Raw genomic sequence first — 12,461 nt, forward strand, 5'->3', positions numbered from 1 at the left:
GGAAAATAATTTTCAGTTACCTAATAATCTTCTCTGGACAAAAGTAATTGTATTTATAATATGCTGAGATCTCATCTAATTTGTAAATATTTATTTTATTATGCTTCACAAATAGTGTATAAATTTATATATTGAGTGGGGCCACCCTGAAGTGCTTTTGGAGTTGTTTTTAGGACTGAGATATTAGTTAGTGCTATGTGCCTATGGATTCTCATACTATTGTGAGAGCACCCATCTTGACCACATGCATTTTTCTGCTTAGAACAGCCAATTCTTAGCAACTTTTCAACTGGTCTTTTTGGTTTCTTTATTTTTTTTTATAGTTTAATTATTTGCCTCCTTCTTCTTTCAAGCTTCCAAATAGGAGTCACCAAATAGGGGGTCCATGAACTATAGCTCTGCCAAGCTACAATTTTATTATTAATCATTTTTATTATTTATCTTTTTATTCAAACTTCAAAGCTCCTATTCATAATATAGTCTCTAATTCAAACCACTGCCTGGTTGCTAGGGTAATATGCATCCTAGCAACCAGATAGCTGCTTTAATTTAAATCTGGAGATTTGCTGAACAAAAAGCTGAATAATTCAAAAACCACAAATGATAAAACATGAAGTTCATATTACCAAGGGATGATATCAAAATCTTTATGGGACTTCTGAAGGTTGTCACGTAGCACTTCCCACCCAAGTTCAATCCTTCTGCGCTTGCTGGGGGCTCCAGATGGTTCCCTTTGGGTCACTAGGAAAGCAGCCTGTGTGATATCCAGCACCTGAGTGTCTTCAGTGAATAGCTGGACAAAGAGAAACTGGGTTGTTATTGGCTGGAAGGACTGATCTTTTCACTATAAAGCAGATGTGGACATTGAACGGGCTATGGTAGGTAGATGGTATTAATGTCTATAAGCAATAACCTTTTCCACAATGCTCTATGAAAATGGAAAAGATAAAAACCAGTTCAACAGAGACCAAGACAAGAGGTCAGAATTTATTCGTTTTCCTAAAATGTGGTGCTGTCCTCCTTGGTGGACCAGAATTTACTGGTACCAACAGCAACATATTTTTAAAGCTCAATTAAATTAATATATATTGCTCAGAAGTTTCTGGCAGAAAACAAAAAATTTACCTGATGACAAATGTCAGCCATCAACTCAATCAAGTTTTCCTTGGCTGCAATGTTTCGGGAGCCTGAGGAATATTTCCCTCTGCTGCCTATCTGGCTGATCTCATTTACCAGTGTGTCATATAAGTTGTACAAGTTCCTTTTCCATCTGTCTGGATCAAAAGCGTAAGCACCTGGGTAAAAATAAAATCATTAAAAACATTAATAAAGCAAATTCCATATGTCTTTATCAGAGCTTTCCAGCGACGTTTCAGCACTTCACCCTTCCCATATTAAAGTGGTTGCTGTTTACTCTTGAGTTAGATTTTAGTATATTGTAGACAGTTATTTTGAGACAATTTGCAACTGATGATCATTTTCTATTAATTTGAGGTTTTGAATTATCTCTTTGGAATTTTAGCACTTATTTGGTTGCTAGGATTCAAATTACTTTAGCGACCAGTAAGTACGAATGAATGAATGAGAGACCTAAATAAAAAAATAAGTAATAAAAAGTAAAAATACCAATAAAATTGTAGCCTCACAGAGCAATAGTTTTTGTGGAAAAGATTTTGTTCGATCTACTCTGTAAATGTTTGGGTTCTTAAGGGGTCTTAAAGTATAAAAAGAGTAAATGTACTTGTAATGTACTCAGAACTACCCCTTATACAATTCTAGAAGCAGCAAGCATATCACAAATCTCAGGGGATTCAACAACCACGCATTGCATGGAAAGTTAAATGTGAGGAATTAGAAGCTGCACCTTCATCTACAGTCTTGGCTCCTTTTGGATGATGAATTCGAAGAAGTAACCTGAAGAACTCCACAATCTCCTCCTTCAGTGCATCTTTAGGCCTTTGAATTGTCCAGATCCGCAATACAGTGAGGAACAAGTCCTCCCCCAGCCTGCACACTCGCATCCGGCAATTCCCTGAGGCGCTGGTAAGGAACACATTCAGAGCAGAGAGGATCTGATCCAGACCAGGTGGGTTTCTCTCATCCCTGGCAAACAAAGCAACACCAAAACATTACCATACTTTAGAGAAGGAACCAGTCAAACATCTATTTCTTTTCAATGATTTTTATTTGCATTTTAACTTTTACAGGTTGGATATCAATATAATGTCATTTTGTATTGAACAATCTATTTCCTTAAAGAGAGAAGAGAGAAAAGAGAGAAGAAGGAAGAGAGAAGTGGTAGTCAAACATCTATTTCTACTACTGTTTAAAGGAACAGTAACACCAAAAAATGTATATATTTTAAAGAAATTAAACTATAATGTACTGCTGCCCTGCACTGGTAAAGTTGTGCGTTTGCTTCAGAAACATTACTAGAGTTTATATAAACCCTGGTGTGTAGCCATGGGGGCAGCCATTCAAAAGAAGAAAAGGCACAGGTTATATAGCAGCTAACAGATAAACCCTGTAGAATACAATGGTGTCTTATCTGTTATCTGCTATGTAACCTGTGCCTTTTCTCCTTTTTTCCAGGTTGAATGGCTGCCCCCATGGCTACACAGCAGCGTATTTATATAAACTATAGTAGTGTTCCTGAAGCAAACACCCTAGTTTTACCATTGCAGGGCAACAGTACATTTTATTTCAATTACTTTAGAACACTTTCATTTTTTGGTGTTACTGTTCCTTTAAGGAAACTAGCACATACTAGTACCCAATAATGATGTACTAAAGTCTCCCTAGTGTCCAACATATTTTTGTAAGAGAAGGTTTGTCTGTTTGCCCTCCACTGAATCAATTTTTGTTAGTTTTTTTCATGCTACCTAACCAGTCATAATATATTTACGAGCTATCTTTGTAACCTATATCAGCACAACTCTAGAAAGAAATTATTGGTGAATCCTGTGATTAACTACCGATGTTGGAGTCAGGTTGTTGTTCACCCAAAATGTGCAGAAACATGTAAAAAATATACTAAAATATATGCTGTTTAGGACAAGGAACATGGGAAATTTTGGCAAAACATATGCATCACCGCTTTATAAAGTTGGTTGAAGTCGCTTCTCAAAAAAACTAGGGGCTACGGATAAACATCCTGTGTGCAATTGCCAAAATCATTCAGTACACCCAATTTGCAATTTAGTCAGGATTAGTTTGTATTAATAATGAATGATTGTAGTTGCATTACTATGGAACAGTCAATTAGGTAAGAATGAAGAATTGTTTATATTTAAATAATATACTGTGGGCACTGGCATTTCTGATATCAAACCATTCTGCGTAGGGCCTTATGGATAATCAACTAACAAATGGAATGTTTAACCTCTTGTTAAAGGAGAACTAAACCCTAAAAATGAATATGGACAGAAATGCCATATTTTTTACACTGTACTTACTGCACCAGCATCTCAATAGCAGCAATGATCCAGGACTTTTAAACTTGTCACAGGAGCTCCCCATCTTGGAAAGTGTCTGAGATACTCCCATGCTCAGTGCACTCTGGGCAGCTGTTGGAAAGCTAAGCTTAGGGGTCTTTGAAAATTATCAAGCAGAAAATGAGGTTTGCCTGTCATATAAGTTAATGCTACAGGGCTTATTATTAAATTCTGATGATAATTGCACTGGTTTCTGAGTTACCATGGAGTAGTTATCTGTATAATTATCTGTCGGTCCCTAAGCTCAGGTAAGTGACAGCAGCTCAGAGCATGGGCAGTGAATCAGCAGAAAAGAAGATGGGGAGCTACTGGGGGCATCTTTGGGGGCACAGATCTTCGCTTCTACTATAATTAAAAGTGTAAGGTTAACTATAATTAGATTCTTACTGCATTTATATATACATATATGGAAACATAACAAGGCTGATGAGTACTAAGAAAGAGATACTTGAGGCATTGCCCTGGACAAGGAAACTGGGCACAAGGATAGGAGTTCATTTTTCATTTACAGCCAGAAATTCTAAGGACCAGATCAGATGTACCCAGAAACCTAACAAAGATCTCAACAGAAGAAACATTCAGCTGCTGACACCAACAAAATGAAACACTATAGGCACATTTACGTCTGCAACTGCAATTTCAAGGGCAATTGCCATGTTTTTTTTTTCCCCCAGAATGAAGAGTTTTTTACCTGGACCTGAATATTTTTGATGTCTGCATGGCATCTTTTCTGGTGTTCGGTTCGTGAGTGATGCGTGTAACTAAAATGCAGTTATTAACACAGATCACTAAAAGTTTGCTGGACCGACTGCCTGGTCAGGAGGTTGCAGTAGCGCCGGGTTCCCCTTCGTCAATAGGCTTTAGGTTTTACATGCAACTGACTGTGGGAAGAGTGCAGGGACTTGACAGCACTTGCAGACATACGAGAGCTCTTATATATTTATCCCATGAAGACATGTGAGCTGTCACCCATATAAAATCAAAGATCTTGTACCACAGTAGCGCTGCTTTCTGGGTAAGAACCATTTACCTGACTCTCTTCATTGTCTTTGAAAAAAATTGGAAGAACAGGGAGTGCAGTCCGTCAGTCTGCTGGCAGCATCCTCTGGTCAGAGTGTGAATTATTCTAGCAACTAGCAAGCGGTTCACAGTGCTCTCTGGTTTTAGATACAAGCTGAAGTAGAGGGTCACTAAGTCTGCAAACAGATACATAAATATGTGTGGAGACCAGAGCAGCACATACACACTGCAGAGCTGGCTGAATGGATTATTTCTGGCAGCAAGGAATACAAAGGCATAAATAGTAAAATAAATCTTTGCATATAACCATTTCAAGATATTAAGAACTTTAAGATATCCATTTAACAAAACAGGGATTCTATGCATCCCTACTTTTAAATAAAACTCCCTGCCCCTTCTGCTTCTATAAGGCAGGGTTAAAAAGGCATTACAGTGGTTTGACTGGCTGATGGCACACCACAATCTCTCCCAGACAAAAACAAAAACTACTACTACAAATCCCACTGTGTCCCACCATAAGAACATCAGCAATAACAAAGCATTGCAAAGTATAGCAAAACACTGCAAAAAATGTATTCATGCAAAGTTTTGATGTCCGGGAGAGAAGCCATCCTTTTGGTCTACCCATGAGCAATATTTATATAAAAACAAAAAAGTTGGGGAGCAATGCAAGCATGAAAAAATGTTCCTAGGGGGTGACCAATAACGGCTGTTATTTGGTAGCCCCATGGGGACAAGCAGACTATATGAGGTTCTGTTTGGCATTACACATGGTCTTCATGCCTCCAAAACTTGCCTCCAGGTCAGAAATGTAAAAATGGGCATTTACTTTGAGGCTACTGGGAGCAACATCCAAGGGGGTAGTGAGCAACATGTTGCTCCTGAGCCACTGGTTAGGGATCACTGGTCTAATACATGATTCAAAGTACCAAAGGGCATGCAAACCTGCTATATTACAATAGTGATATAGACTAAAAAGCTACTTACCTTCCCATTGCTGTGAAGTTATCTCACACCAATATTTGCGGACAGACAGGATATCTTTCAGCAAGATGCTGCTGTAGTCTGCCCCATATGCAGAACATGTTGTTGGGTCTCTCACAGTGTTGCTCACATGCAATAAAAGCTCAGTACATTTTAACCTTGGGCCTCCTAAAAAAAAGAGAAAAAATGATTTTGGTGTATAAAGTGGTTACACAGTCCAAAAGGAGTTCCTGTAAAGTGAGGAGACTGTTAAAGGGGAATTCAAATGGTAGCGGAACTAACATTACTGCCATGTTAACACTAATGGCTGCATTAAAGGCTACAACTATGGGGGCACTGTAAATTATAAAGACTCAATTAGAAGCACTGTATCCATGGAACAGCCACATATTAGTTAAATGGTTGGATCACCTTCAGATTAATTTTTAGTATGTTATAGAATGGTTTATTCTTAGCAAGTTTTCAATTGGTCTTCATTTATTTTTTATATATATATATATATATATATAGTTTTTCAATTATTTGCCTCCCTATTCTGCCTCTTTCCAGCTTTTAAATGGGGGTCAGCAGCCAAAAACGATTGCTCTGTGAGGCTACAATCATATTATTTTTATTACTTAACTTTTTATTTAGGCCCTTCTCTATTCTTAATCTCTTTTAAACCACCGCTTGGTTGCTAGGAACAACTGGGGCCTAGCAGCCATACAGTTGCTAAAATGCCTAACTGAAGTGCTCCAGAACAAAAAGCGAAATAGTTCAAAAACCGCCAATAATAAAAAATGCAAATTGTCTCAAAATAGCAGTCTCTACATCATACTAAAAGCTAATTTCAAAGGTAAACAACCGCTTTAATGCTGGTTTACCATTTAAGAAGAAGATACGAAAAAACTCAAAGTTACTGAGTTTAACAAAATCAGCAAAGGTTAAAGTGCAAAACTGAATTCATCATGTGTACACAAGACTGGAATGGGTCAGTAGTAAACTCACGCTTATTTGCACATCGAATAAAATCTTTGACCACGCTACTAATGTCTTGCATCTTCTTCCTCCGGGTGCTTTGTGTAGTCTGAGAAACACTGGGCTTTGCGGATTTAATGCTTTCCATTTCTTTGTAGACATATTTCTGCAAAAACCTACCAACACATTCTATGTTTCAAATAAAACACTGAATTCATAAGGCGCACAACTATTTATTAAAAAATACTAGGTTCCACCACCCTATAAAGAGCCAGGCAGCAGCTACAAACCTCTATATGTGACACTGTAACATGCTTAGGGTTGTGGAGCAAATTTGTATTTATTGTAATGACTGCCTGTTGTATTAATGTATTGTTCTGCTGTGCAGCTCTGCATACATAAGTAGAGCTTTATGAATAAAGAAATATATACAAATAGTGTGCAGTATGTTGTATTTATTGCTGGCCTTTATCTCAGGTCTCACTGGTATCTTCCAATTACAGCAGAGAATATTGAATGACTTACCTGAATACTGTGTCCCAGTTGAGTTGTTTAGCTTGCCGCTTGTCAGAGTTCTGATCTAACTGCTGAACTGTCTCTGAATCTCTAAGGAGCCTCCGAAACTTCTCTATTTCTTTCTATGTATGAAACAGGCCATGAGAATAAATTATCACAGTGACTCAAATAAACCCGCACAGACAGTGATACCCTTTGTAGACATAGTGCAGTTTCTGCTTGCATTTGTGTTCTTTAAATTTAATTTCGTAAAAAATGTAGAATGTGTATTCATGAAGACTCTCATCCCCTAAAATACGCAAACTCAGTATTATGAGCTTTGGTTTATTTCAGGCATACAAATTTAAAAAAAAATAATAATTATGAACAGGGGTGGGGGATAGCAAGGTGAAACAATTCAGCTTCACACCAACAGTGAGCATGGGCATTAGATGTAACATTGCTGAATATGGCACCAGTCATGGCACTTTTCACGGGCAGATTTAAGCTGCCGATTTGAGTCCTTCAGACAGATTCGGCAGCTTATCTGTCTGTGCATGGGTCTGCCAGACTAATATTTGGGCAAAAATCAGCCAGCTGTCCATCAGGAAGGTTGATTTTCCTTGATCGGAGACGACCTCAGCTCACTGATGAGGTCCTCACTCTGATGGTTCCTACTCTGATGTCACCCACCTTAGGTGGACATATCAGGAGAAATAAATTTCACCAAACAAGCAGATCTTTTAATATAGGGAAACACTTTGAAATTTGTCTATTGTCCATTAACCTATAGCAGCTGAAAACTATGTTCTTGCCAAGCAGCTCTTACTGATAGCATTCTCCCTTCACCAGAACAGGTGGATTATTGCTGGATGTACAGAGTGCCAGCCCCTTATCTATCCAAATCTATTAATTTCTCATTATTACAGAAAAATGCAAATCAATTAATTAGCATTTGTATAAAACTAAGTATTGATGTATTTCAAAGCTTTCTAGATAATAGATCCAATACCGTTAATTAAAGAATTGGACTTACTCATCAGGCAGAATATAGATATAGATAGGGTGGCCACCCATGTGGTTTTGACCTGGACAGTTTTCCAGAGGGCTGTCCAATTCAAACTTTCTCTCCAGAAAACTGGACAGAAATCCAGCCAATTGCTGGACATCATTGTGCCCACTTCTGATGTCATTATGCCCATGTCCAACATCACTTCTCCACCCGCAATTCCTCTGCCCCGTCCCTTTTGTTCTGATTTAGCTTTTGGCAAAGGTGGCAACCCTACAACCATGTTCACTATAAAGAATCAATATACCATAAGGTGGTAAGTGACTCTACATATATTAAGACTTGAATACACAAAAAGAGGTTGTGGGAACACTCCAAGGCTAAATAAAGTATACAAATACAATGGAAGTGCAACTGATCTGGCCAAATTAACTACAAACATACAAAAAGAAAAAGGGATTAATCAATGCACATTCCCTGGTCCCCTATTTCATAAGTAAATTGTCTGTTAGTTTCATGCAAGTGCATATATTGACAAGAAACAGGGGTTTTAGATTGTAACTGTAAGCTCCTTTGGGCAGGGCCCTCTTCACCTCTTGTATCGTTTACTGATTGCTTTATATGTTACTCTGTATGTCCAATGTATGTAACCCACTTATTGTACAGCGCTGCAGGATATGTTGGCGCTTTATAAATAAATGTTAATGTAATGTAATGTTTTTAGTTACAAAATTATGATCATAAGATTGGTAAGCCACCACACCACGTCAAGGTTTTCTTTTTCTTTTTGTATATTAAGACTTACCCTTCTTTCAGTGGCCTTGTCAGTTTCTATCTGGCGGCAGCAGAGCAGCAGCTCGTGTAGAGCGAGACTCATGGCGACCAGAGCTGGGCAGTGCAGGAGCAGCTGCAAGTAAAAGTCCATATATGAACTCAATGCAATATATGTGCAGAGCACCTAAAGTATCAGTTTCAAAGATGCAATTTTAGGCTACACATGCACTACAGTCAAAAATGAGGTGCCAAATATACAGTTTTACAGAAGTCCAAATCTGTGGGTCTGTCGCAACAGGAAAGAGACCGATGGAAAACACAATAAAAACACAACATATTTTGAATGCACTGAGTGTTGGTCTCAGTCCCATGGGTGCAGACCCTGAGCATTTATCCTTACAGTACAGTGCTTGTATGACATGTTCATAAAGACCAGTATTCATGACTATTTTGTATAGTAAAAAGTATCCATGCATACGAAAGGTATAAATAAATCACACTCAACTAATACATTAAGCCAAAGTCAATCTTGTAATGTAACCTATTAAGGAGATACTGTTGCCTCATAATTAACCCCTTTTATTACAATAGCATTACAATGTTTCCAGCAATTTCCAGCTCAGTGTGTGGCAAAATGTTTGCAATTGCCCCTCAGTGACATGAAAGGCCATTTTCCATGCACATTGCCACATTTCGTTAGAAAATTACTTGACCTATTGCCTGCCAAACTGGATATAGCATGGACATCCAAATGCCTATTGCCCTCTATGTTGATTTCTGTAGAGCAAGAATTCTATGTGTGGGGTACCTATGCTGTTTAGGTTTCCATGTAACCTTTAAATACAGTGAATTTCCCCCCACCACACAATGTTAGGTAAAAGTATCAATTTAGCTACAGTAACTCTCCTTATTTCATTCACTACAGAGAGTAAATCAGTCACAGGCATTCCATGTAAAAGTTAAGTAAATGGATATAACCTACTCAGTTGCAACATTATAAAAGTTTATTGATATATAGCAATATTTAGTATCAACAAAACCAAAATACTAATGAGGTTATGGCTTTTCCTTTAGGAGTACAGTCAGCATCCAAATGACTCTAAGCAGAGCTGATAAGCAGCCACAGCCCCTTTTATCCATTCTTCTGCAAAGGCAGTAGGCTGATATCCCTCAGGGAAGGCACTGCTACGTAAGCAGTATGGGGCTCAATTACATATAATGGCAACCATAAAACTGCTTACCACACACACCACCCCCATTGCCACTTTATCTGATACCTTAGTGCCCAAATTCCCCTTTGTACCAAGATGTATGAGAGTGAGGGGAGGGGGACAGTAGCGGATGCAGACTTGTGAGCCTTATAATAATCCATTCCAAAAATGACGCTGTACTCTGGTATAGGATACTCTGTGCCACTGTCTCAGCAGAGAATTCCAACATGTTTATTTAAAGAGGCAATGACTAAACATTACAGCAGTGATCCCCAAGCAGTGACTCCGGGGCAACATGTTGCTCCCCAACCCCTTGGATGTTGCTCTCACTGCCCCCAAACCAGGGAGTTATTTTTGAATTCCTGACTTGGGGGCAAGTTTTGGTTGAATAAAAACAAGATTTCCTACCAAATAAAGCCCCTGTAAGCTGATAGGGTGCATAGAGGCCCCTAATAGCCAATCACAGCCCTTATTTGGCTCCTCCATGAACTTTTATGGTGCTTGTGTTGCTCCCCAAGTCTTTTTACAGTTGACTGAGGCTCACGAGTAAGAAAGGTTGGGGACCCCTGCATTACAGAGTGCCAGGCGTGGGCACAGCTGGGGGGAGTGGCACCTAAAATAAATATATATGGCCACACTGCTTACATCCCTTTATATGAGGGTAACAGCCAACCTTGAAACATTCACCACTGACTGTGAGCGCCATTGGGGGCACATATTAAATCACAGTTAAGTTCCCATTCAACAAATAAGAACTGTAACTATCCCATGTCATTAGTGGAATCATGGCTGACAGTGGCCTGACTCAATACAATAGAAACACTGCCATACTGCTTGCACCGGTCCTGCACACATAAGAGGCACCTTACATCTTAACTTAATTCTCCCAATGCAGAGAAAGTGACTCCAACCACCTTAGTGCTCCCCTTATTACATTAGCCTGCCGATGTTCACATTACTGTGACAAAAAGGAAAATACAGCTGGTGTGCCACAAAATGTGAAATTCAGTGAGGAGGCTCAATCACAATGGTGTAGGTTTCGCCAGGTCTACAAATTGGTACCATGTAGAAATAAAAGAATCCACTGTTTATTAGTTCAGAGATGCATAGCACTACATGTTTCGGACCGCTGGGGTCCTTCCATACTGCACCAGAGGAAGGACCCCAGCGGTCCGAAACATGTAGTGCTATGCATCTCTGAACTAATAAACAACACAGAACGCATTTGGTTCTCCAGTGGATTCTTTTATTTCTACGATGTTCACATTACATCTTTCCAGCTTAACTATAAATCCCAGAATTCCCTTCTAAGATACTCACTGAGAAAACCAGTCATATCTTTCTAACTGAACTACAGATCCCAGAATTCCCTCCTGAAACTCACTGAGAACTCCAGTCATATCTTTCTAACTGAACTACAGATCCCAAAGTTCCCTGACATACTCACTGAGAAATCCAGTCATATATTTCTAACTGAACTACAAATCCCAGAACACTGAGAAATCCAGTCATATCTTTCTAACTGAACTACAAATCCCAGAATTCCCTGACATACTGAGAAATCCAGTCATATCTTTCTAACTGAACTACAAATCCCAGAAATCCCTGACATACTCACTGAGAAATCCAGTCATATCTTTCTAACTGAACTACAAATCCCAGAATTCCCTGACATACTGAGAAATCCAGTCATATCTTTCTAACTGAACTACAAATCCCAGAAATCCCTGACATACTCACTGAGAAATCCAGTCATATCTTTCTAACTGAACTACAAATCCCAGAATTCCCTGACATACTGAGAAATCCAGTCATATCTTTCTAACTGAACTACAAATCCCAGAAATCCATGACATACTCACTGAGAAATCCAGTCATATCTTTCTAACTGAACTACAAATCCCAGAATTCCCTGACATACTGAGAAATCCAGTCATATCTTTCTAACTGAACTACAAATCCCAGAAATCCATGACATACTCACTGAGAAATCCAGTCATATCTTTCTAACTGAACTACAAATCCCAGAAATCCCTGACATACTCACTGAGAAATCCAGTCATATCTTTCTAACTGAACTACAAATCCCAGAAATCCCTGACATACTCACTGAGAAATCCAGTCCTATCTTTCTAGCTGAACTACAAATCCCAGAATTCCCTCCTGAAACTCACTGAGAACTCCAGTCATATCACCTCATACTCCAATTCCAGCCATACCAGCTCGAATATACCTCCCTATACCCAAACCGCCCACTCAAACATGCCGCAGTCCCCCCGATCCCCACACCATATCCGTATCTATAGTTACCCCCGGCCGGTACCACGTCTAAAGTCTCTGCCCCACGCTGTCAGTCGCGGTGCCTCACTCTAATGTGTCCGGCCGCGCACTTTCACTTTCAGTTCCGGAGGCAGATGGCGGGCAGTGAGGCAGGGGACTGGGACAGGGAGGGTCCGTATACTGCACGCCCATCTGACAGAAAAATTACCTAAAGTATATTTTGTGAGGAGAACTACA

The 12,461-nt window shown here is 39.2% G+C and overlaps 1 protein-coding gene across 2 annotated transcripts in view; it reads right to left on the reverse strand.

Moving 5' to 3' along the window:
* Nucleotides 1-12,377, reverse strand: part of atm (ATM serine/threonine kinase) — a 61,556-nt gene extending 49,179 nt beyond the window's left edge. Inside the window, exons 1-9 of one of the 2 annotated variants that reach the window (XM_002934928.5) lie at nucleotides 12,255-12,375; nucleotides 8,765-8,866; nucleotides 6,981-7,093; nucleotides 6,486-6,631; nucleotides 5,502-5,666; nucleotides 4,525-4,690; nucleotides 1,865-2,103; nucleotides 1,126-1,295; nucleotides 627-793 (exon numbers count right to left, since the gene is read on the reverse strand). In XM_002934928.5, the coding sequence (XP_002934974.3) occupies nucleotides 627-793; nucleotides 1,126-1,295; nucleotides 1,865-2,103; nucleotides 4,525-4,690; nucleotides 5,502-5,666; nucleotides 6,486-6,631; nucleotides 6,981-7,093; nucleotides 8,765-8,836 (1,238 nt within the window). In that variant the 5' untranslated portion in view covers nucleotides 8,837-8,866; nucleotides 12,255-12,375. Of the gene's footprint in view, nucleotides 1-626; nucleotides 794-1,125; nucleotides 1,296-1,864; nucleotides 2,104-4,524; nucleotides 4,691-5,501; nucleotides 5,667-6,485; nucleotides 6,632-6,980; nucleotides 7,094-8,764; nucleotides 8,867-12,254 lie in introns of both variants that reach the window. The other variant, XM_031897311.1, reaches the window with a different exon arrangement.
* Between the last annotated feature and the right edge of the window lie 84 nt (nucleotides 12,378-12,461).

This window comes from Xenopus tropicalis, chromosome 2, assembly GCF_000004195.4.
Source record: "Xenopus tropicalis strain Nigerian chromosome 2, UCB_Xtro_10.0, whole genome shotgun sequence".
In the NCBI taxonomy this organism is placed as follows: domain Eukaryota; kingdom Metazoa; phylum Chordata; class Amphibia; order Anura; family Pipidae; genus Xenopus; species Xenopus tropicalis.